The following is a 25000-nucleotide window of genomic DNA, read 5'->3' on the forward strand; positions in this document are numbered from 1 at the left end:
GTCATGTGAACACAGCAATGGTGTTTGTGGGTCAACCTGAACAAAGAAACCAAGTAATCTTGTGTCTGAATCCATGGCATGGTTAACCCACAACATACCAAGCCATTCAACTATAACTGTGAATTGACTGAGTTCACTTTTCATGAAACTCAATAGTTAAAATTTTGAATCTGCTCTTAGGGGGAATTAATCCAAGTAAGATCCTTTTGTGTTTTGATTTCACTGTTGTCTTGTCACCTCTTACTCTTTGATATTCTTCATTTAAAGCAAAACTCATTATGCTTTCCTAATCTTGCATCAAAGTTGTATTAAACTCTTGCAACAAAATCTAACATTGCGCATCAAAGACCTGTGCTCTTTCTTTGCTATTGCCAGCAGCAATTGTTTGACTTCTTGTCATTTCCAAATCAACCCAACATACAAACTGCTCTGGTTGCCGTCACTGTGGCATCTCTTCTGGCCATTCATTTTCTGTTACTATTAATAAAAATACAAAGAGATATTTCTCCTGATGAGATTGATAATTATTCAAATAACATGTAAACACCTTTGAATAAGGTATATGTAAACCCTTTGAAAACTACTTCATGTGAGGGAATTATATACATCCCTTCTCAGAAGCAGGACATGTACAGATGTGTTGGGAAATTGAGCTGTGTCTGTCTTAAGGGCTACAACAGCTTAACCTTCAGAATGCAAAGCTTGTATTCATGACCCTTAAGGATTGGAAACCCTTTACCCCTCCCTTTCATGAAAGCTTAAGTTCTGCAAAAAAACAGAAGAGACCGCCTAAGAAGAAACTGAGTATATCAGTAACCACTGGTTTAACCAAATTTTAATTCATATTATTTTCTTGAACAGTCTGATTAATTATACTTTTATGTTTACAGGTCTAATTACAACCACATCTAGAAAACTAGATCGAGAGCAGCAGGGAGAACACATACTGGAGGTAAATAATATCTTTAGTACTCTGAAAAGGAGTGACTCTGTTTATTGCTCTTTTACAGAGAGTTAAGTTTTACCATACTTGATTGCTCTATGAAGAACTTAGAGCAGTGAATTTCATAGAGTGCTGTATTGTGGAAGTAATTGGCTTCTGTGTTCATTATTTTGCAATGCAGAAAACTCTCTCTCTCATAAAACCTGTGTTGGACTTTACTCTGAGAAAAGAGTTAAGATAGGCAACTTTTTGTTTTTATATCTGTAAATAAAGATTTCTTTCAAGAAGTACAAAGGCATGATTGTTGAAAGGAGTGAGATTTCTCTGGTTTTTCGAGTCTTCCTGTTTAAATATTCAAATAGCTATTTTACTTGCCTTTTACTGAACACAGATCTCTGAAAAAGAAGTGCAGAATCTCTTTTTAACATTGAGAATGCAAACAGTTGTGAGTAGATTTTTCTGCATATCATATTTGTCAATCACATAAATAGATGGGTTGCAATATACATGTTACAGAGTTGGATTCCAAAAGCATGAAATTTGTGGCATTATTGTGTTATTTAACTACATCATCTGGAATTTATGTAATGGATATTTTAATTCTCTCTCAAACAACATGGAGAAAAACCCCACATAGATAGCTAAGTTTTCCAGTTTCACAATGTCATTGTGCAGTGTGACAATTTTGTACCTTATCTGTGATGAAGACTGAATATTCACAGTGGTATAATTTACATACTAAGATTTGTCTGGAATGTTTATTGTGCCTCTGCTCCTGGATGATAGATAAGACTGCAAAATGAGCAAAGCTAAAGCTAGAGAATCAAGTCTGGACTTAACTCTGAACTTGCGAAATCTGTAGAGAGGTTTTCTAATAGGAATGCAAGGACTGCACTGACTTGAAGGCTTGCACAACTTCACTATACAGTCTTCCTGGAGCAGTCTTGGCCCTTTTCTGTCTTTTTAGTGCATTACAACCTGGATTAATGCAACTGTTGGACCAAAGTTGTCTTATTATTTTAATTTCTGTATCAGCTTTAGAAATAACTCTAAGTAGCAATAGAGTGGAATATCCTCTGCAGTGTGTTTTTAGTAGTAGTAACAGCAAAGTTAATTAAGTGGCAAACGTGATTTAGTACTAGACATTATTCTTCTAAATTGTAAAGTCATTATTATCTTTTTAAATTTCCCCCCTTAAATCTGATTGTGTAATTTTTCTAAAGCTCTTCATGTCAGTTATATCTTACTTCTTGATCCATGCTTTGTGTAAAGGTGCTAACACGGGCATCTTATAATTTTTATGCATATTATGCTGCCTTTTGTACTAGATTTATGCAGTAAATAAAATGAGATGTGAATCATTCTCTGATCCCAAAGTCACTTGTTACAGAATAGCTTTCATTGCTTATATTTTACCCCTGGAACATGGTGGCCGTGTCCAAGTTGTCTGTTGAGAATGATGTCTGATCAGTGTGAACTTCAAGGCTGCAGCTAGGTAATGTGCCAAAACTTATGCCAGAGATCACGCTAGCAGTGTAATGTTACGGGGAGCTGCCTTGCTAGCAGTCATGCCTGCTAATTTAACCTTAAGTTACAGCTAGATAACACACAGGATTCAGAAAGTTTTTTTTTTTTAGAAGGTTACAGTATCACATGATGGTACTTAAACCCTCTTCTTGCAGCATTCTCTATGAAGATCAAGTTGATGGCTCTTTAGAATATCATCTTTTGCCTGCTGGTATCGTTTATCTTCTTCATTCTTCTTTCAGTTCAAATCCCATTTTTAAATAAAAGTATGCAAAGTATTCAATGAAAAAACTCTTTTAACTACAGAGCAATAGTGACAGACAGTACTGCCCAAAGTAGTAGTGTTTTTGTTGTTTTTTTTTTTAATTTTTGTGTTTACAACCTTAAAATAGGTTTGAAAAAACCCCAGAAATGCACAGAATGGTAGGCAATGTTATGAGCCAAGTGCTGAGCATCTGGCTAATTAATCGAGCATTGAAATGTTGACCAGATGGGTTGGTGGGTTTATTCCTTGTTTTCTATTAAATTTGATCCTTGATTGCACTCCTGCTTACATAATAGTAATTAATATGCCACATTCTTTTTTCCCCAACTTGTAACTATTTTGAGTGCCAACTGGCACTTTTTAAATGCAATTATTTTAGGTTACCTTCATGTTATTCTCTCATATCAGTATTCTGTTTGTTATGTCAGTAATGCCATCAGAACTGATACTATATTAAAATCAGACTAAATTTTCCTCAGATTGCCTTTTTTTTTTCTGCTTGGCTCGGAGCAGTGCCAGTTCTGTTACCAGACAAGTTGTTCTGTACCCCTTGATATTTCCTGTTTTGGGATGTGTTTTGGGGGAGATTTTATTTTTTTTTTCCCAAACTGAAAGTTATGTGCTGATGTTTCACTAAAACTTCTAAAGGGAACAGATAGTCATATATGTGGAAATCCTACCATCTGTAGAGATGAACATGAGTATTTGAATTTAATGCTATATTTACTGTGTTTTGTGTTTAATCTTATTATTTCATTTCTTTCATGTTTTCAATTCATGCCATGTTTCATTTTCATTTCCTTATTTCCTGAAATATATGAGGAAAAAAAAAGTACTGATCAGAATGAAATCATGGAGTGATTTGGATTGGATGGGACTTCAAAGATTTTCTCGTTTCAACTCCTGTGCCACTGGCAGGGACACCTTCCTCTAGATCAGGTTGCTCAAATCCCCACCCAGCCTGGCGCTGAACACTTACAGAGAGATTATTGTAGGATGGGGAAGGAAAAAAAAAAAAAGGAGGAATGAAAAAAAGAAAAGAACATCATAGAAAGGCTGAGAAGCAGTGCTGCTCTCTATCATAAAGTTGTCCCTAAAATGGGAGAGACAAAGATTGAAACCAACAGCAAAGAGAAAGTAATGAAAATAACATGAAAGACTGACAAACAACAAAAGTGTCTTTACCAATTATTATTCCTTGTGTCTTTAATGCCAGTGTTTTGGAAAACATCCCCTTCAGAAAAGGAGCTTTAGCTAAACTGGCAGAAGTCAGGTAATACTGTTATCAGTAAGGAATTTGTGTTTATTTAAATGTTTTATGTAATAGCAACTGAAGTCTCCTTTGAAAATGCCTAGCATCTGTCTGAGCCTATTAGCTTTTCTGTGGATGGTAGAGTACAACCAGAAGACAATAGGCCTGATTCTTTAGCTCTTCTGCTAACTGAGCTGTTGCAGGAATCATCAGCATCTGTTTTTCAATTTGCTATAGATGCAACGAGTGACTAAATAGGGAAGAATTAAGGTATTCTTATATTATTATGAATTGCATCTTCAGAGGTGTAAAATCAAATAAATGGAAAAGCAAGCTGATAATTACAGTTGTCCTAGGCAGTTGCAAGAAAATCTGCTTTTAAGAGTGTCATTGGAAGGATTGTTTGGGTTGAGTGCTAACCCTATCTTTTTTTAATACAAACAGGTAACAGTAACAGACAACGGTATCCCTGCAAAGTCAACAATTGCACGGGTGATCGTGAAGGTCTTAGATGAGAATGACAATAAGCCTCAGTTCCTGCAGAAGTTCTACAAAATCCAGCTTCCAGAGCGTGGTAAGCCAGAACGAGAGAGAGCTGCTAGGAGAGAGCCAATCTATCGAGTTATTGCTACAGATAAAGATGAAGGCCCCAATGCAGAGATCTCTTACAGCATTGAAGATGGCGATGAACATGGCAAATTCTTTATTGAACCAAAAACTGGAGTGGTTTCATCAAAGAAATTTTCTGCAGCGAGGGACTACGATATCCTTTCAGTGAGTCAAACTCTTTAATGTCATTAATACATGAAGTGTTCTTTTGTCACTGTTTTCATCACTTCTCATTCAGTCGGTGGCAGATGAGTGCAGTATCTGAAAGAAGAAAGCTTCAACAAATCCAGAAGATGTTTTGTAGGTTTAGTTTGTTTTGTTGAGTTTTTTTGAGGATGATTTCAGATGTTTGAATCAAGAAACTGCTGTTGTTTCCAGAGCATTATGAGGGAACATGAGCAGTTAGCTTGATTCTCTTTCAGGAAGAAAGCAAAATAAAAGTGAGTTTATGGTAACAGTCTATGCTGTGATCATTTGTAGCCCATGAAGGGCAAGTGGCACTTTGAGAGACACTTAACCTTTCTGAATGTATCTCACACAAGCAAACACGCTTGGAGCTTATTGCTACTTTTGCCTTTATGTGACATAATGATTTATGTGGTCCTGTGTCCTAAAAGATGTCTCTGTTTCACAGATTAAAGCTGTAGATAATGGCCGTCCACAAAAATCATCAACTACGCGACTTCACATTGAATGGATTCCAAAGCCTGTCCCACCCACAGAGCCCATTTATTTTGAGGAATCATTTTTTTCTTTCACGGTGATGGAAAGTGACCCAGTTGCTCACATGATTGGTGTAATAGCTGTTGAACCTCTTGGAACACCACTTTGGTTTGACATAACGGGTAAGGATACCTTAAGGGCTTTTATTATTAGAAACAAATGCATGCAGTCTGAGATAGTGGAGGACTCACTGCAGCTTGGTTTCTTAGTAGCTCTTCTAAAGAATGCAAGATTTTGGTGTTGTGCAGCTGCGTATTTTTTTCTTTATTTCATTATAAATCAGAATTACATCTTTTTATCTATGCCACCATATACCAAAGATTAAAATGGCATTGCAAAATATCTGCTTGTGTTAAAGTTTCAGAAATTACTTCTAAATGTTGTGTCAGTGACATTAAAGCTAACCAAATCAATCTCAGACTGTAGGATAGGGAAAGAAATAAAATGCCAGTTTTCTGCAAATCAGGATAGTACACACAAAGAGATGATGTTGTTCACATTGATTTCTTGTTCTGTGGGCTGCTTCTTAGTTTGCTGTCCCTCGATTCAGTACTAAGACAAAAGCTTGCAATATTCCTAACTGCAGCAACCTTCTTCCTGTATCTGTTCTTAGTACTATATCATACCTTAGCCTCTACCATTGAAAGGGGGATTCTGCTCACTAATATGACTGTGCTGTGGTGACAAAACAAGTAGTACTTTTTATACCTACTCATTAGACCTATGAGCACTGGAAATACACAGTGTTCAGTGTATAGCCAATAGTAAAAGCAAGTTATGGGTTACCAGATTTAGTCAAGAAGAATAGCACAGCCTTGTTTCAGGAGAGGTACCGTGTAGTGAACTGTTTCTGGTCTTAAAATAGCCCTATCAGATTGGGATTTTTCTGCCACATTCATGAGAGAGAGAAGGACCCTTTTAACCTTGGTTACTACTGAAAATTTTTCCATTATTATGATGTTGAGTTGTTGGGGAAAGTATTTTTTGCATTATTTCTTTAAAAGGTGATTATTTTAAAGGTCTGGCTTGCTATAGTCTGTATCCTAAGGGATGCTGAGAACAGCAACAGTTGAAGTTTGTAAAACTAATACATGCAACAGGAATATACAAATTCCACTTGAAGGTGGTCTCAGAAAACTTCCAAGCACATGAGAACAGATACAATTCTTCCCTAAATACATGCTTCACATGTGATGGTATTGATAATCATTATAATACATCACTATATATATATAATGTTCTTCCTAATACATTTGGGGGGAGGGGGAAAGAATTTGTTTCCTGTCCAAAGTGATCATAGTTTACACTTAGACAACCAAGCAGCCAGAGATGTTTGCAACTGTGTAGAATAAGTGGAGTTCATAAGGTCAGAGCTCTGCATTTAGAAACCTTTTGGAGCTGAGGCTACTCTTCTGCTGTTCTGCCAAACATACACACACATAGACATGGGAGTAGAAAAGTAAAAAATGTAAAAATAGGTGAAGTAAGCAGGATAGAAGGCTCCATGTGTTCCAATTCAAGCAGGGTTATCCGGTCAACAGCAAACAGAAACATTTATTAAGGTTAAGAAAAGGATAGTGTCAGGACAAGGTGAGTGGTTCATAGAGATGAAAGAGAGCAGATAGAAAAAGCCTCAGAGGTCTTGTAAGTTTCCACAGAGTACAACAATAATGTTTCCTGGGGTCTTTTATGAGCAAAATTTATTTATTAGATTGGGGATGTACTTCTCTATTGTCCTTTTGAGTTTGCTTCAACTGCTGTGCACTCTGAACACTGTCTACATCTGAATAGAATTCCGATGATAGTATTATTTTGATTTGCTCTTTCCAAGCATGCAATACAGTTTTTGGACAATTACAGAATTTTTATTGTATGCTTAACACCACCACCCACCCCCCCAACTTTTCCTGATATTTTTAGAAAGACATTTACAGAAAACTCCAAGAGGAAAGAGCAGAACTTATCCATGTATTGTAAAATGAGCAATTCTGTTTTGACTGATTTCCTAGTAAAAGTGTTTTGGAAAGTTTGATATGTGATCATGTTGTGAAGTTAGCAGCTACTTTTACAGGTGGTCACTTTACTGCCCTCTTTTACTGTTTCTAATAGCATGAATTAATTTGATTGACAGCTTTCCTTTGTGTTCTGTGCTTGCTTTCCATGCTTTCTTTCTTTTTGGCTGAGCCAGGAGACAAGCTTGCTAGTGAAGTATTTTACATCTTTCAGATGGCTTGTGACCTGAACTGTACAGCAGAAGGTATCTGCTGAGATCACATAATTTATTACCAGATTATGAGATCTGAAATGAAAGCGTACATTTATAAAATATTTATTTAATTAACCCTTCGGAAATCAAAGTGCTCACAGTTGCATTTGTGACAGGTTCGTTTTTGTTTTGTTTTGTCATCATTACATTTATACAGCATCAATTCAGAGCATCCAGTTTTGGCTTTGGCCAAAACTGTTGCTGTTACACTTTCAGTGTACCGGCTGCAGAAGTTTGGGTCGAGTTCTGCTTCAGTGGATTACAGATATTGCCGCTACTTGGAAAAAAAAAATGTCCTTATGAGTTCCTTGATAATGGGGGGGGGGGAAACCGAGAGGTTAGAGTATACCCTTGTGTCAGAGAAACCAAGTGAACAGATTTGTACATACACACCTTAAAATGGCAATGACTTCATGGAGCCATCTGAGAAAATGGCATTGCATGCCAGGTAAAAGAAAGGTAACTGGCTATAAAAGAAAAGCTGGAGACTCACCTTCTGAAAGTGACACTCTACACAAAGCCCATTAAAAAAATTTCTTGTACATTTGTTAAACAAATAAACCAATTAACCAAACAAAAATAACAAAAAGCCAAATAAACAAAAACCCCATGGACACTGGTAAAAAGTATGAATGGATACATTCATTCATATGATTCTGAAACTGCTGCTGGGCCAGTAAGAGTTGTTGATTTTCAGTGAAACTGGAAAAATTACATTATCCTTGTCATTATCAAATATCTGAAATCCAGTGAAGCAGAATCCATCCTGTCATTCCTGAACTGATATGTCTGTCATGCAGTGGAACATTCTAAAGGTGAAGTCCTTTTGATATGTGAAGGGGGCCCCATCTCGGTATTCGCTCTTCTTTTTTTGATTCGGTATGAATTCGCAACTTTTTGAATTTTGCCCTCTCACTTCTAGCCTTGGCTTCTCATGAAAGGCATTTAGTGATTTCCAAAACAGCATGTCAAAATGCTTCTAAAAGAAAAAAAGGCAAGATAAAGAGGCACTCAGATGATCTCCGAGTGCTGTCTTTGTAAAATATAATTTGAAAAACACGTGCACGTAGGTAGGAGAAATTTGTTTGCTATTTCACTGGCTTGACCAAATAAAAATTGATTCCTTCATTTTACTCAGCTTATTGAGAGGTCTAAAACAATTGTAGTTAAATGGCAGTATTTATCACTGCTAACAATATTTGAACTTAATAGACTTTGTATTCTCATGACAATCTGCTCGAGGTGACATGATGATGATAAATTAAATGTTTAAACGACTAAATGTAACTATTGATCTACACATTTATTTTACTATACTTCAAAGAGTAATTTGAAAGTTTCTCAAGGGAACTTAAGATAATTTGCTTCAGAAAGAGAGTTTGGCCATACTTAAACACGGGCATTTAAACATTTAGCACTCAGATCAGTCTTGCTTATCTCATTAGGAGTAAGACAGTGAATTTTTTAAATAGTGTTGAGATGAGAGTCATCTGGAGGCACTTTTTCAATCTTTCCTGTACCATACAAATCAGAGTACATAAATTTGTACTCTGATCCAAAAGACAAAAATTTGACCGTATGTCTGATTTGGGACTTAGGTTTATTTTGATAGAAAGTACGATTTTTGCTAATTAGCCTGCACAAAATAAACTTGCACATTTCACCTCATAATTCTCAGTTTCCTGCTATTTGGAATCTTCAAATTCTGATTTTAAAAATCTAGAGAAACTTGTTAAAAACTAACCTGCTGACTTTTCCATGAGCCAGGCAAATCAGCTTCATTCAAACCTAATCAGTTTTAAATATCTGTAAGTAACAGCATGTCACATTACCAGGAAAAAAACCAACAAACAACAAAAACCAAAACACAAGAGTTTAAAATAAATGTGTGTATATATATATATATATATGTGTATATATTTCCACCCTCATTAAGCATCTGGAGACAGAACATGGTCATACATGAAAACATTGGAGCAGTGCTATGTTTTGTGAACTTCTCCCTTTCCCAATTTCCTGAACAAGGTGGCAACTATGACAGTCGATTTGATGTGGACAAGGGCACTGGAACTATCATTGTTGCTAGACCTCTGGATGCAGAACAGAAATCAAATTACAACTTGACAGTAGAGGCAACAGATGGAACCCGATCTATCAGTACTCAGGTAATGAATTCTAATGAAGCACTTACAGAAGAAAGAAATGGTAGCTATGGGGTGGGTTGAGTGTTGCATTTTTTTCCTTACTGTTTTTTTTTTTGTCCTGGTCATAGAGACTCTGTCTAAAATGGAAGTGGATTCTGATATTTTTAGAACCATGTTGTTCGCTGGTCCACGTGGAAGGTTACTATGCTATGGCGTGTCTGAATCAGCAACTTTTAAGTTAGATCATGTTTCTACATTAGTAAATGAAAGCAAACTAAGCACTTCCATGCATGATTTACAAGAAAAGCATAAATACTGCTTACCTGAACTACCATCCTTTATCCAGCTCCCCTCAATTCACTGAGTAATATGATTACCTTGCTTTAAATTTGAAAGACCACCGCTGCAAGGTTGCTTGGTATGTCCGTGTTGTTGTCCCCCAAGATCTGTCAATGACAAATTGTACAATGTCCAAGTATTGTTTTATGAAACTGAACTGCTTCTTCTACATGGTATGCATGCAGAAACAAAAGTTTAGATGATAACATCTCTGTGTATTTTCTTTCCTTTTAAGTTCTTTCTTTTCCCCTCAGTGGTGGCAGAGATTGCCAAACATTCTCCAAATCAACAATCTCAGACAAACCCATTTTTTCAGATTACCTCTTTACTAAGGCTCAATGGTGGTGGCAATTCTTTGCATTTGATCTAGTAAGTTCTCTTCAAGGCAGAAGCCTTTTGTGAAACTACTGGGAATAACTCATAGTAAAGTAGGTTATGATGTATAGTCCTCCAGTTTTTCCTGTCTAGTTTCCTTCTCCAGCCCAGAACCTGAATATATTTGGAAGTAATGTTTAGCTGAGGTTAGTGTGATTGGAGCTGTAAGCTTCGAGGTACTCTGCTTTTCTTTCAAATAGAAAGGACATGATTGGGACAGTTACATATCTGTTACCTACCCCTGTCATTGACCCTGCCCCTCAGGAGCTCAAAGAGCAATAATTGAGTTTCATCTGTACATGGAAATCTATGTTACAAATGCAATTTTTTCTTCAGCTTCTGTGCAATATGTATGTTTTTCTACCATCTTTTCTAATGTCATAAATATTGTCTTCCTCATTTTGGCCAGAGGGAAAAATGTTTCTTGTCAATGTTTAATATTTGAGATGGAATCTTTATTGACCTGTCTGCATGTCTGGGGGCTTGATAGGGCAAATAGACTAAAATCAATAGCAGAAGAATGAAAGGTTAGCAGTTCTCTTGAAGAGCTCCCTTTTCCTTTAGCAGTGACCATTGTGAGTGACATTCTAGAGCATGAATCTCCAAACATGACATGTCCCCACATCAGAACTTGCTGCTGTCATAGCCATGTTGCTATTGCTTCTGGTGCTGATAACCACCATATAAAAAGTCTGGAGAATCTTCTTATTAATTTAATTGCCTAGTTGTAATTTTGAGCAGATTTATTTCTACTAATTACAGAATTCTAAAGAGAAGGTGTGAAATAGTTTGAAAATAATTAGAAGAAACACAAATCCAACTGAAAAAGAATTCCTTTTGCCAGGAAATTCAGAAAGACAGCAAGAGGCTTTCCACACACGCTTCCCCCACCCCCAAGAATGCAGTAAAAAATGTCACCATGCAGAGTTTGTTGGGATAGCCTGGGGACTGGTAAAGGCTGAATATGAGCTCTCAGCGACTGTAAATATTTTATCCAGTGCTGAATTTATGCAGGCGTCCTGAGCTGTCACAGTTTAACCATGATATGCTTTGTCTTCTAGAACAACCAAGAACTGGAAGGTCACAAAAATGCTTTAACCCTCACTCCTTCTCTTCCTCTGGGTTATGCGATTCATTCTTCTTGAACGTGTACAGTCTAGCTTTTGTCCAGTTTCTCTAATGCATTATTTTAGCTTTTTCTAAAGCTTAGGGAACATTACAAACATGTACCACAGCAATTTTCTGCAGGAGAGTTGAAGTAGCCGTCTCAAATTTCTCTCTTATTTCTATGATTGCTTTTTGTATGATTTTCTGTCCCTTCTTAGCTAGAGTTGGCAGGAGCAGAGGTTATGGTTTCTGTTACAAGTGAACACAAAGACTTCCTTTGCATTGTCTTCTTTTTTTCCCCTGCTTCTGGGATAAGCCCAAATTATTCTGTTGCTGATTGAGTCTCGGGTTACTGTGGTCTATAGATCGGGGAGCATAGATTAGTTCAACCTCTGAAACTGCTGGTGTATGAACAAATTCCTGATTTTAACTGATTCTCTATCTCCCCCATAATTCTTGGCCCACCCAAGTGGACTGATCTGTTAAGATATACTTCAGGACTGTCATTAAGAAGATACATTTCAGATGAGGCTTAACTTCAGGGGAATTAAGAATGTTGATCTTAAATCCACATTGAAGGTGCTGCCAGCATGTAAATTCTGTTACCACTGAAATAATAATGATTAAAGTTTGAATGTTGCTGTGTTGTTGAGTTGTTCTAAAAGCTGGTAAACAGTTGAAATGGAGTCACAGGCAAAGGAAATTCTGAATACTGAGCACATACGTTAGGAACAACAATTTGCCATACACAGCTTTTAGCTTACAAACCAATTACTGTAAACATTGGAAATAACAGTAAACAATTTAACAGACCTTGATGAGCAGCAGATTAAGTAATTTTATGTTTAATTTAAAACGGGAAATTACATTTTGAAGACACTGGGGAGGAGAGACAAGAAACTAAAATCTTATTGTGTAAAAGCAGCGTATGAATCTGACTTTAAACTAGGAGGCATTTGCTGGCCTCAGGCCATTAACATGTGTAGAGTATTTGACTCTTTCAGGACTTCAGTTAAATAGCTTTTTTGAAAAATACAGCAGCAGTAGGCGTGGAGGCTATTAGAATTTTGCATACATCTAAATGCCAAATGCATGATGCAAAACAAGGACAAACAAATTCCAGGCCTACAGTGGTGGTGGTTGACGGATGATACTAGAAATGACCAGTGTCACACTAGGAAAGAATATCACTGGAAAAAGTCAAATCACTGTACTTACACTTTTGTTGTATAGTGGTTCTTGGCTTGAAATAGAAAAGGTTATTCACAGGCTGTAAGCAGCAATGGTTGAACTATTGAGTTGCTTTTTGGAGGAAAGCAAAAAGGAAATATAAAATGCCTGTTTCTAGCTGTAGCCACTTCCAGTCATTCCTGTGTCAAATTTTTTTCACTGGAAGTAATACTTAAGATGCTTTGAAGTGAATTGCAGTATTTTATCTATTGTTGTGCTGTTGCAGAATATTTAATCTTGTTTATGCAAAATTTAAGTGGATGTTATGCTTTGGGAATGAAGGATAGAATATTCTTCACTGATTAAGTATGCATTTCTCCTTGCGATCTGCACACTGCTCCAGAGAAACATTTTAGAACTGGGATTCAGTTACCTGTGGATAATACAACTTTTTGTTTATGAAAATGACTAAAAGCATGTCAAGAGGCGAGAGAGGAGAAGATTTTAAATTCCAAATAAAATCCATAGAATCACCATGTTTATTTTGTTAATGGCATACATCTCCTCTGTAACTTCTTAGGAATCAGCGCATTCCTATGCAAATTTAGTTTTCACATGTCAAAAAATTATTAGGTTTCAAGTCTTTCCCCTTAATAATCCTGAGCTGCTTTGTTTTCTGTCTATACAGGTTGCATTGCTCTCACTTAGCTCTGAGAGCTCTTGTATAGCCTTGCAAACTAAGTCAACTTTCTTTAGTTCCAGATGATTATTTTTTTTTTTAGAGGAAGGTGAGGCAGGTTGGAGATTAGTCAGATTTTTCTCTACACCTCTTAAATCTGTTGCACTGCTTGGGGGAAAAAAATTGTCTTCATGTGGCATTATTTCAGTATTTAGTCTGATATTTAATGAAATACCCTTTTCCATCTCTGTTTCCGAAATATAATAGATGCTTTTTTCTTCCCATTGTATCATTTCAGGTGTATATCAAAGTTATAGATACAAATAATCACAGGCCTCAGTTTTCTGCTGCAAAATACGAAGTTGTTATACCTGAAGACATCATGCCAGAGACAGAAATTCTGCAAATCACTGCCACAGACAGAGATGAGAAGAACAAACTGATTTACACTATGCAGGGCAGCACTGATCCCATCAGTCTTAAAAAATTTCGCCTGGACCCTGGAACTGGCTCTCTTTATACTACAGAAAAACTGGATCATGAAAGCATGAACCAGCACATTCTCACAGTAATGGTAAATAAACACAACATTTCTTCTGCGGTCAATAACAAACATGTATTTTTAATGTCTTTTTAATATGTCCCCTTAATTCAAACATTTATTTGTATGTTTAATTTGTATTCAGTGTTTGTCTGTGACTAGAACAGATTGAACCCTGAATTATTACTAATATTTAATGAACTAATGAAATAACAGTGCTAGTCCTAGTAATATGCTAACTGTTTCAGGTTCGAGATCAAGATGTCCCTGTAAAGCGCAACTATGCTAGAATCATCATTAATGTCAGTGACACAAACGATCATGCTCCATGGTTCACCAGCTCTTCCTATGAGGGACGGGTGTATGAGTCAGCAGCTGTTGGATCAGCAGTGCTCCAGGTTACAGCATTAGATAAGGATAAAGGAAAAAATGCAGAAATTGTGTACTCTATTGAATCAGGTATATTGACTTTCTTACATCTTCCATTTGTTTTGAAACCTTATTTCAACTGTAGACATGTGGAAAAAAAACAAGGTATATTGTTGCAAGTATATATGATGGAAGTGAGTTTTGAACCAAAATTCCATTAATTCTAGATGCAACTCTGCCATTACCAAGGTCCTGCACTATTTAGACACTATGACGAGAAAAAAATATTTAGATGTCATTACCTCTGTACAATACTACTTTCAACGGAGAAAGTAATTTAAAATAAATAGCACAGTAACAATCAGAAGAAACTGTATGCTAAAGAGAATAGCAGGCAAAATGTTATTCAGTTAGTGTTGCATGCAAGGTGATACATGGAAATGCTGCTTTTTATTTGACCTAAGTTGCCTTGTGAAGCATAGGAATTTACTGTAAATATTTTGCTGTGCTTCCCACACTACAAAGTGTTGTTTTGATACAATACCATACTTTTAATGCTGTATTCAAGTGAAACTGATTACTAAAGAGGAAGAATGTATTTAAGTGTCTCATAACTATATATATGTATTCTCTGTTATTTGTAGAAATAGGACTTTCTTACTAAGCAGTACACTAATGTCTTTCCTATTTCAGTAGTGCCTGTTTTATGAGTGCCAAAGCATGGCAAGAAAAAAATGTTTGTCTGGTGTCTAGAATGAATTTACACCCTGTTCCCCTAGATTTTGTAGGAGTAAATCTAAAACTTTCTTAGGTTTGTTTTACAGGACTGTGATGTACTGGGTGGTTAAAGCATTATAACTAATGTTCTAAGTATATGGAAGGAACATTCCTTAAATGTTTGTAATGGCTGCTTAGATTTGTAATGGGATATTCTAAGAATGCCGCTGTGTTTAGAGCCTCCATTGGAAAAAAAAAAATCCACAAAAAAAAACAACCCTCTTGCCTACTTGTGTGCATAACTCAGAAGTTTTTAATGAATTTTTTCCATGGTGAGAACATGGCTTTAGTAGTGTAGTTTACTAAGGAAGTAAAATGTTGTATCTTAGGGTATTTAGTGTGTGTACAAATACTGTATATAGTGAGTTCAGCTATATATTTGAAAATATAAAGAAAACGAGCTTATCTAATGTTAGCTGGTAACCCTCAGCAGGTAGTATTTTTTAATAGTATCACAGGGAATGACTTGGCTATGTGTTAACAGGAAGTTATGAGAGACAACTATTGGTCTAATTAAAAATAAAATAAAATTTTGAAGCAGAGATTTATTTAAACAGTACTTGCATATAAGCAATTAAGATTAAAACACTTCCCCCCTACCCCTGCCCTGAGCAGCATGGTTATTTTATATCATAAGATGTAACTTGTATTGCACAGTTGTTACCTTCTGAATATAATTTTGTTTCAGCTTTGGTAAATATTTAAGTTGACTTAGGAGTTCAGTGACAAAGATAATTTGAAGAAAATACATAACTTATAATGTTGAAACTTGCCAAATCCTTGTTATCTTAAAGGTTTTTTTAGTGGAAAATTAAGCAGGGTTTTTTTGCATTTATTTCAAGGATTGGATGGCTTTGCTAAGTATGCTCTATGTAGTGTTTCCAAAAGTAAACAGATGTAGTGCTAATTCTTGATTACAGAAAACTTTACAGAGAGGCTAACAAATGTTTGTTGAACAAAACTAAGAAACTTTAATATTCCCTGTGTTCTCACTATGTGCTCTCTTTTAGTATATATCTTAATCAGCAATCATCCTTTAAATTCTGTATATCTCTTTCTTAAGTACTTCTCTTTTTCTTCTCAGGGAATATTGGAAATGCATTCTCTATAGATCCCGTTTTGGGTATGATTAAAATTGCAAAGGAATTAGATCGTAGCAACCAAGAAGAATATAACCTGATGGTGAAAGCTACAGATAAAGGAGATCCTCCAATGAGTGAAGTGACCTCTGTGCATATTTTTGTTACAGTTTCTGATAACGCCTCACCAAAATTCACAGCCAAAGAGTATTCTACGGAAATCAGTGAAAATGCTAGCATTGGCAGTTTTGTTGGAATGGTTACAGCATCCAGTCAGTCTTCTGTAGTTTATGAAATAAAAGATGGTAATACAGGTGATGCCTTCGCTATCAACCCAAACTCAGGTGTCATTATTTCTCAGAAGATACTTGATTTTGAAACCTTGCCTAGTTACACACTAACTGTGCAAGGAACAAACATGGCTGGCTTTTCCACTAACACAACAGTTTTGGTACATCTCCGGGATGAGAATGACAATGCACCAGTTTTTGTGCAGGCTGAATATACAGGACTCATCAGTGAATCAGCTTCAATTAACAGTGTGGTTCTGACTGACAAGAATATCCCATTAGTAATTCAAGCTACAGATGCTGATAAAGAATCTAATGCTTTGCTTGTTTATCAAATTGTTGAACCATCTGTCCGTAAGTATTTTGCCATCGATTCGAGCACTGGTGCCATTTGGACAGTAATGAGTCTCGACTATGAGGAGACAAATATTTTCCACTTTTCAGTGCAAGTGCATGATGCAGGGATCCCACGTTTATATGCAGAATATGCAGCTAATGTTACTATTTATGTAGTTGACATCAATGACTGCCCTCCGGTGTTTTCAAGAGAGTTGTATGAGGCATCTGTTTTGGTTCCAACCTATAAAGGTGTGAAAGTCGTCAGCGTAAATGCCACTGATGCTGATTCAGGTGTTTTTTCACAATTAATTTATTCCATTATTGAAGGCAACATCGGAGAAAAATTTTCCATAGATCCCAAGACTGGAGATATAACGGTACAAAATACAACTCAGCTAAGAAGCAGGTATGAATTAACAGTGAGAGCATCTGATGGCAGATTTGCAAGCACCACATCTGTGAAAATTAATGTGAAAGAAAGCAAAGCAAGCCAGCTGAAGTTCACACAGAGTTCTTACTCTGCAACAGTGCAGGAGAATTCCACAGAGGCAAAAACAATAGCTGTTGTTACTGCTATAGGGAATCAAATAAATGAGCCATTGTTTTACCATATTCTAAATCCAGACAACAGATTTAAAATAAGCCCAACTTCAGGAGTCCTTTCAACAACAGGAATACCATTTGATCGTGAACAGCAAGAATCTTTTGATGTGGTCATAGAAGTGACAGAGGAATACAAACCTTCAGTTGTTGCTCACATCGTAGTTAAAGTCACAGTGGAAGATGTAAATGATAATGCTCCTTTTTTTGTCCATCTTCCATATTATGCTGTTGTTAAAGTAGACTCTGAAGTTGGCCAGGTTATTCAGCGTGTCACTGCAGTAGATAAAGATACAGGCAGAAATGGAGAGGTCCATTACTATCTCAAAGAACATTATGAACATTTCCAAATTGATCCCACTGGTGAAATCTCACTGAAGAAATCGTTCGAACCAGACACTTTAAATAAGGACTATCTGGTCACAGTAGTGGCAAGAGATGGAGGAGACCCTGCTTTCTCTGCTGAAGTTGTAGTCCCAATTACAGTAATGAGTAAAGTTATGCCCATTTTTGAAAAGCCTTTCTACAGTGCAGAGATTCCAGAAAACATTCAGCTCCATAGCCCTGTGGTCCACATACAAGCCAACAGCCCAGAAGGACTTAAGGTGTTTTACAGCATCATAGATGGAGATCCTTTCAATCAGTTCACTGTCAACTTCAACACTGGAGTTTTAAATGTTGTTGCCCCTCTTGACTTTGAGTCTCATCCAGCCTACAAACTGAGTATTAGAGCAACAGATTCCTTAACTGGGGCACATGCTGACGTGTTTGTAGACATAATAGTGGAAGACATCAATGACAATCCTCCTGTGTTTTCAGAGCAGTCTTACGCTGCAACCCTTTCTGAGGCATCTGTTGTTGGGACATCTGTTGTACAAGTGAGCGCTACAGATGCTGACTCTGGAACAAACAGGGGGATTTCCTACCACTTGGTTGAGGATGATAGTGGAAGTCATGACTACTTCCACATAGATAGCAGCACTGGACTTGTTACTACAGCAAGAACTTTAGATTACGAACAAATTAAACAACACCAGTTATTAATAAGGGCTATAGATGGTGGCATGCTGCCCTTGAGCAGTGATACTACTGTAACTGTTGATGTAACTGATCTCAATGATAACCCTCCTATTTTTAACCAATTGCTTTATGAAGCTAAAATTAGTGAACTGGCTCCCCGAGGGCACTTTGTAACGTGTTTGCAAGCCTCAGATGCAGATAGTTCAGATGTTGACAAGCTGGAGTACTCCATTTTGACTGGCAATGACCAAAAGAATTTTGTAATTAATAGCAAAACTGGCATTATCTCCACCTCAAACCTACGGAGACAGACACTAAAGTCACATTATAATCTTAATGTCTCTGTTTCTGATGGGGTCTTCAGAAGCTCAGCCCAAGTTCATATTACTGTGACCAGTGCCAATATGCACAGTCCTGTTTTCAGCCAGAATGAATATGAGGTTGAACTCGCTGAAAATGCTCCATTGCATACTTTAGTGACTGAAGTTAAGGCAACAGATGAAGATTCTGGTACATATGGCCACGTCACTTACCACATTGTGAATGACTTCGCCAAAGACAGATTTTATACTAATGAGAGAGGGCAGATATTTACCTCCGAAAACCTTGACCGCGAAACACATGCAGAAAAAGTCATTGCCGTTAGTTTAATGGCAAAAGACTCAGGAGGAAAAGTTGCTTTCTGTACTGTTAACGTTATCCTTACAGATGACAATGATAATGCTCCTCAGTTCCGAGCAACAGAGTATAAAGTAAATATTGGATCTGATGTTCCACGAGGTACTTCTGTCATTAAAGTCTGGGCATCTGATGCTGATGAGGGTACCAATGCAGACATCACCTATGCTATTGAAGCAGAGTCTGAAAATGTTAAAGAGAATTTAGAAATTGATTCATCATCTGGTATAATTACTACAAAAGAAAGCTTGATTGGTTTAGAAAATGAGTTTCTGAGCTTTTTTGTTAGAGCAGTAGATGGTGGCTCTCCCAAAAAGCAGTCAGTTGTTCCTGTCTATGCTAGAATACTCCCTCCAGAAGTGACTCTTCCAAAATTTCCAGAGCCATTTTATTCTTACACAGTTTCTGAGGACATTCCAATTGGAACTGAGATAGATGTTATCAAAGCAGAGCATAATCAGACTTTAGTATATAGCCTGATTAAAGGGAACACTCCTGAAAGCAACAGAGATGATTTTTTTGTGATTGACCAACAGACTGGGCAGTTGAAACTTGGGAAGAATCTTGATCATGAAACAACTAAATGGTACCAGTTTTCAGTTCAGGCACAGTACGCAAATGAAGATTATAATGTTGTTTCCTCAGTAGAGGTAAGCATTCAGGTAAAAGATGCAAATGATAACAAACCAGTTTTTGAGTCCAATCCATATGAAGCATTTATTGTAGAAAACATGCCATCTGGAACAAGAGTCATCCAGGTTAAAGGAGCTGACTTAGATTCAGGACTCAATGGGCAGGTTGGTTACAGCTTGGATCCCTCTCAAGAACTGGATGTTCTAGAGTCTTTTGCCATAAACTTGGAAAGCGGCTGGATTACCACTCTCAAAGAACTCGATCATGAGAAACGTGACAAATACACAATCACCGTGGTTGCATCTGATCGGGGCGAAAAACTTCAACTGTCTTCTACAGCTGTGGTTGAAGTTAGAGTTACAGATGTGAATGACAATCCTCCACGCTTTACTGCAGAGATCTATAAAGGAACAGTCAGTGAAGATGACCCTCCTGGTGGAGTAATTGCTATCTTGAGTACAACTGATGCTGATACAGAGGAAGCCAATAGACAAGTCTTGTATTACATTACAGGTAAATCTTATTTGACTAATGTCAGTGTAGTCATTTGAGTGTTCCTGGAATTATGTGAGGCAGAGCTTCATCTTTCAAATTATTGAGAAGTACTTGAAAACTGTAGAGTTACAAAGAGAGAATTTGTGTGTCTTAAAAGCACAAGGGGGAAAAAATTAATTTAAGAAAACAAGTCTTTGTCTCCTGCGTGGCTCACTTAAAATGTTTTCCTAAGTTTTGTTGCTTATACTTCAAATTTTATTTTAAATATATACTTACACTTCAATTAGTGATACAGTCAAAGAACAAACAAATTTCACAAAAGAAGGCTTATTAATTTTCAACAGAGTATATCATTGTTTCTTGTTACTTAGCATGTCTTGACGTGATGTTATCAGTAATGCTACATGGATTTATACACTGATTTTTATAGCTTCTATTGGCTGCAGCTAAATTTGTTGTATGACATCTACTTACTATTTATACCTGAAAAATGAAGTTATTTTCAAGTAAAGCCATAGTGGATGTCTGCTTACTTGCATTTACATTTTTTTTTTCACTTAGCTATAACATAATATTGATAGAGTGATACTAGCAGTCTCTTTCTTGTCTTTAAATTTTATCTTTAAATGTTTCTTTTTCTATTTCAGGAGGTGATCCCTTGGGACAGTTTGCAATTGAAAATATACAGAATGAATGGAAGGTCTATGTCAAAAAACCTCTGGACAGGGAAGAAAAGGATAATTACTTTCTAAATATTACAGCTACTGATGGGACCTTTGCAACTAAAGCTGTGGTGGAAGTTAAAGTCCTTGATGCTAATGATAACAGCCCTGTTTGCGAAAAGGTTAGCATAATCTTGTGTCTTCCATGTCTAGCCTCTTCTATATATAAAATCTAAATTTTCTCTGAAATTACTTCTCAGGAGATAGATACTCCTATTAAGATAGAATGCTGTTGAAGAAAAGTTATTTCATGAACAGTTTTCTTAAATCAAAATCCAAAGACAATTCATTGATGTAATTTTAACACTCAATGGATATTTGAAGAGTATGAGAAGAATTGTAGTACATTTCTTCTGTGTTAATGTATACTTTTCCAAAAGGAACTGGTTTAAGCTGCAGCCATAATAGTTTATATGATCTATTTTCTGAAAGAAACAAAATCTTCAAGAAGACAGTACACCATCCCGTAGTTGATGTATTTATGCATTTCCTGTGATCAAAGAGTTGAAACGACTGGAATATTATTGTGCAGGTGCACGCAATAGCACCAGAAATCCGTAATCCCTAAATATTTTGTTGTTACAAAGCCATTTACCTTACTAGATTTGATAGTCTGGAAAAAAAAAAAAAAAACCCACCATGAAAAAGAATCGTACAAAACTCCCAGCATCAGGGTGTGGGGTTTTTTTGCATGTCTGTCATGCATAAGCTTTAAATTCAGGGGGCTTTTGTCCTAGTTTTTAATTTAAAATAGAAACTTTTTTTTTGTAATGGCATGATATAAAAGTGGGTATTGTTTTTTCTCAGCTGATTAAGACATAGAAAACAAGAGTTACTAAAGGAATTAAAACTCCCAATTACCACAAATTTGTAACTTGGATTTTGGGATTGCATTTAATTATCAGTAAATCAATTACAAGTGTTTGGAGTTCTTACCTAGGCAGTCCCTATGTTTTCGCTATTAATTATGTTTTTGAATAACAAATTAGAAAATCACGAGTACTTTTCAGGTATTTCATCCTCTGGTTCACTTCATATGTAACCAAAAATTCAAAGAGGATATTACCTTACCTGCCATTTCTTCTTCCTTTCCCCTCTCCCAAGTTCTGCTTTCTTCACGTGTTTAGATTTTCGATTTAACTTTAAAATCTTGCAGGTTTTATACACTGATTCTGTTCCCGAGGATGCCCTTCCTGGCAAGCTGATAACGCAGGTATCTGCTACAGATGCAGATATTCGTTCCAATGCAGAGATCACTTACACGCTGCATGGCACAGGAGCAGAAAAATTCAGACTCTCTCCAGACACAGGTGATAATACTTCCGTAAAATGCCAGTCATCATCTCATTTTCTAACAGTATTTTACTGCTGCATTAAGATATACATAAATGTCAGTATTTTAAACTTTCCATTAAGGGTTGGTTTATTATATAACTGTGATTTTCTACTACACAAATAATTTGCTGAATAGAACTCAGGTAAAAAGTATTTTAATATATAAAGAACTAAGGAGTAAATAGGGTAATTGTCCTGGAGCCAGAAGCTTCCACACTGAACTGGCTGGAGTAAAAGTATGCTATAAATTTTGTACATTTTATATTCATTGTTGTAGTCGCAGCAATAATGGTTTATAACAGAAAAATTCATTATTCAAATTCTCTTTGCCACTATTTGGTTTAGCATATTAAATAGCATGAGGTTAGATGGGGCTAAAATTTCCTTTCTGTAGTAAACACTAGAAGTGTGCTCAGGTTTATTTGAAGCATTATATAAACACAGTGCACTTGCCTGACTTTTAGGTTTTCATGGCATTGCTGTGTTTTGGATTATAATAGAGTGTAAAGCAGATGCCAGAATCCTGTGCTTTATGGATTGCAATGGACAAGCAGTATGTATGGAATAATAAACAATATAGGAAAACATTAAGATAAATACAAGCTTATAGTGGAAATATGGAGAAGAAGAATAAAATACTTCATCAGCAAAATAAAAGAGAAGGATTTTCTTTCTTGGATGTCACCTGTGTGCTTTTTTGAATTGGTTAAAAGGAGACAGTGACTATACATTGTGCCTGTCATGATTTTTTTGATGTTGGAAAGAAAGTATGTGTTAGTTTGTCTGTAGAAGCAAGTTCTATTTGACAGTGTAAATAGCTGTGTTCGTTCATGAAATGTTAGAGCTCAGTAGTTGTGGAAGGAACATAAATAGTCCAGGAGTCCATACATGGATTTTACTTTACATTTCTTTAAAGCCAGAGTACTGATGGTTTAATTTTCTTTACAGAACACCGTGTGGATTTGTGCATACGTATACACCCTCTGTCTTTCTGCACCATCTGGTAGTTTTTCTTCAGCCCATTTCTGTTTCAGAGGCTTAAAAAAAAGGGCGGGGGCAGAGAATTTTAGTATTTAAAGCAGAAAAGACAGGCCACTGACATGTTTTATCTGAAGGGGAGCTCGTTAGTCCAGTGCAGCTTTTGAATTAGCCACTGATGAAATTGTCATCAAAAACAAGGTTGTTGTTTAGGTTCTCTGTGTACAAGTATTTTGGAGGAAAACACATTAAGAGTCTTGCAACTTGGATTAACTTTCTTATGCTATTTGGTCTGTAGGTGAACTGAAAACATTAATGCCACTTGATCGTGAGCAGCAAGCAGTGTATTATCTGCTAGTGAAGGCCACAGATGGAGGAGGAAGATTCTGCCAAGCTAATATTATTCTAACTCTGGAAGATGTGAATGATAATGCCCCAGAGTTTACAGCTGATCCTTACACCATTACAGTATTTGAAAACACAGAGCCTAAAACCCTTTTGACAAGAGTGCAGGCAACAGATGCAGATGCAGGTATGCATTGTTTGACTGATACTTTCACAGAGGTCTCAAAGTTACAGTAATGTTTATGTAGTCTTATCCTGAGAGGTGTTAAGTCTTTCAGTAGAGCTGACAGGTGTTCAATACCACTCAGGATTGCACTCCTGAAAGATATATTTAGGTCTACTAAATCATGTAACACCTGACTTCCATGTTTACTTGAGTAGCTTGGAAGATAGCCCCTTTGTGTATCAGCTAAAAAGAGGAGGGCAGTGAGGCAAAGTCCAGGATATTTTTAGCATGATCGGCTATTCATGTTGTGATGTGTTAGGGCCATCCTTTTACTTCTGGTGTAAGTAAAGGGAATATCAAGCCATGTCAACTCGAGTAAATGTGTATTCATAGACTTTGAATGTGTGCTTCTTAGACTAGCCATCAATGACCACACCATAAAGAAAACCCTGGTTGATTGTACCTTTCTATATATGCTATCCTGTTAAGATTTTTTGCTGTCTCTTTATTTACACTCTTCAGTTACAGGTATTCAAGTGAACACAAACTGAAAATTATATTAGAAAGTGTTCTTAGACTTTGTTGTATGGAAAACAGCATAAGTTTTTTTAAAATTACAATTTCCATATGTCATCAATTATTAAACAAATGGTATTAACTAATAGTTACCCTGTCTCATGAAATAACCAAGCTGCTTTCTGCTGTGATAAAGCTAGGTTGCTAAATTGAAAGGTAACAAAACAGATGTTTTCATACTTCACTAGTCTGAGGTTCAGGAGGAGCGAATATACTTGGCCACAAAATTAGGTGGCTTGGTTTGTTTTATAACAGAAAGGTTGCCAGAAATTATGTTCTGGTAGTTTTTGGACATGGTTCTTATACAAACTTACTAGTATTTGGTGTAGTTATTTAATGCAGCCTAACTCTCCTATGTTCTCCAGTGTTATTTCTAAGTCTGCTAAGCAGATACTCTAAAGTTAGAGCTGTATTACTAATTGTTTCATATTAGCTACTACTGTGACTGAAGCAGGACCATGCTTCATGTTTTTCATCTGGCAGAAAATTGGTGCAGTTAAGTGTTAGCTTTATTTTTGAATAAGATTGCATCTTTTGGGAAATCATCCTGCCCTTTACAGGAACCCTTAACTCCTGCTGAAATTTAGCATGAATGACAATATTTAGCATGCATGTTTTATTTCTATAGCTATCAGATCCCTTACTCCATTGATGTGTT

The 25000-nt window shown here is 36.4% G+C and overlaps 1 protein-coding gene across 1 annotated transcript in view; it reads left to right on the forward strand.

Annotated features, from left to right (window-relative positions):
* Nucleotides 1–25000, forward strand: part of FAT1 (FAT atypical cadherin 1) — an 88198-nt gene that overhangs the window by 42956 nt on the left and 20242 nt on the right. The window contains exons 3-13 of the mRNA XM_054161748.1: nt 891–952; nt 4432–4761; nt 5231–5441; nt 7508–7576; nt 9611–9750; nt 13698–13973; nt 14189–14399; nt 16171–20238; nt 20868–21064; nt 22099–22252; nt 23554–23787. Coding sequence (XP_054017723.1) covers nt 891–952; nt 4432–4761; nt 5231–5441; nt 7508–7576; nt 9611–9750; nt 13698–13973; nt 14189–14399; nt 16171–20238; nt 20868–21064; nt 22099–22252; nt 23554–23787 — 5952 coding nt within the window. The remainder of the gene's footprint in view (nt 1–890; nt 953–4431; nt 4762–5230; nt 5442–7507; nt 7577–9610; nt 9751–13697; nt 13974–14188; nt 14400–16170; nt 20239–20867; nt 21065–22098; nt 22253–23553; nt 23788–25000) is intronic.

This window comes from Dryobates pubescens, chromosome 1 (genome assembly GCF_014839835.1).
Source record: "Dryobates pubescens isolate bDryPub1 chromosome 1, bDryPub1.pri, whole genome shotgun sequence".
Taxonomy (NCBI): Eukaryota; Metazoa; Chordata; class Aves; order Piciformes; family Picidae; genus Dryobates; species Dryobates pubescens.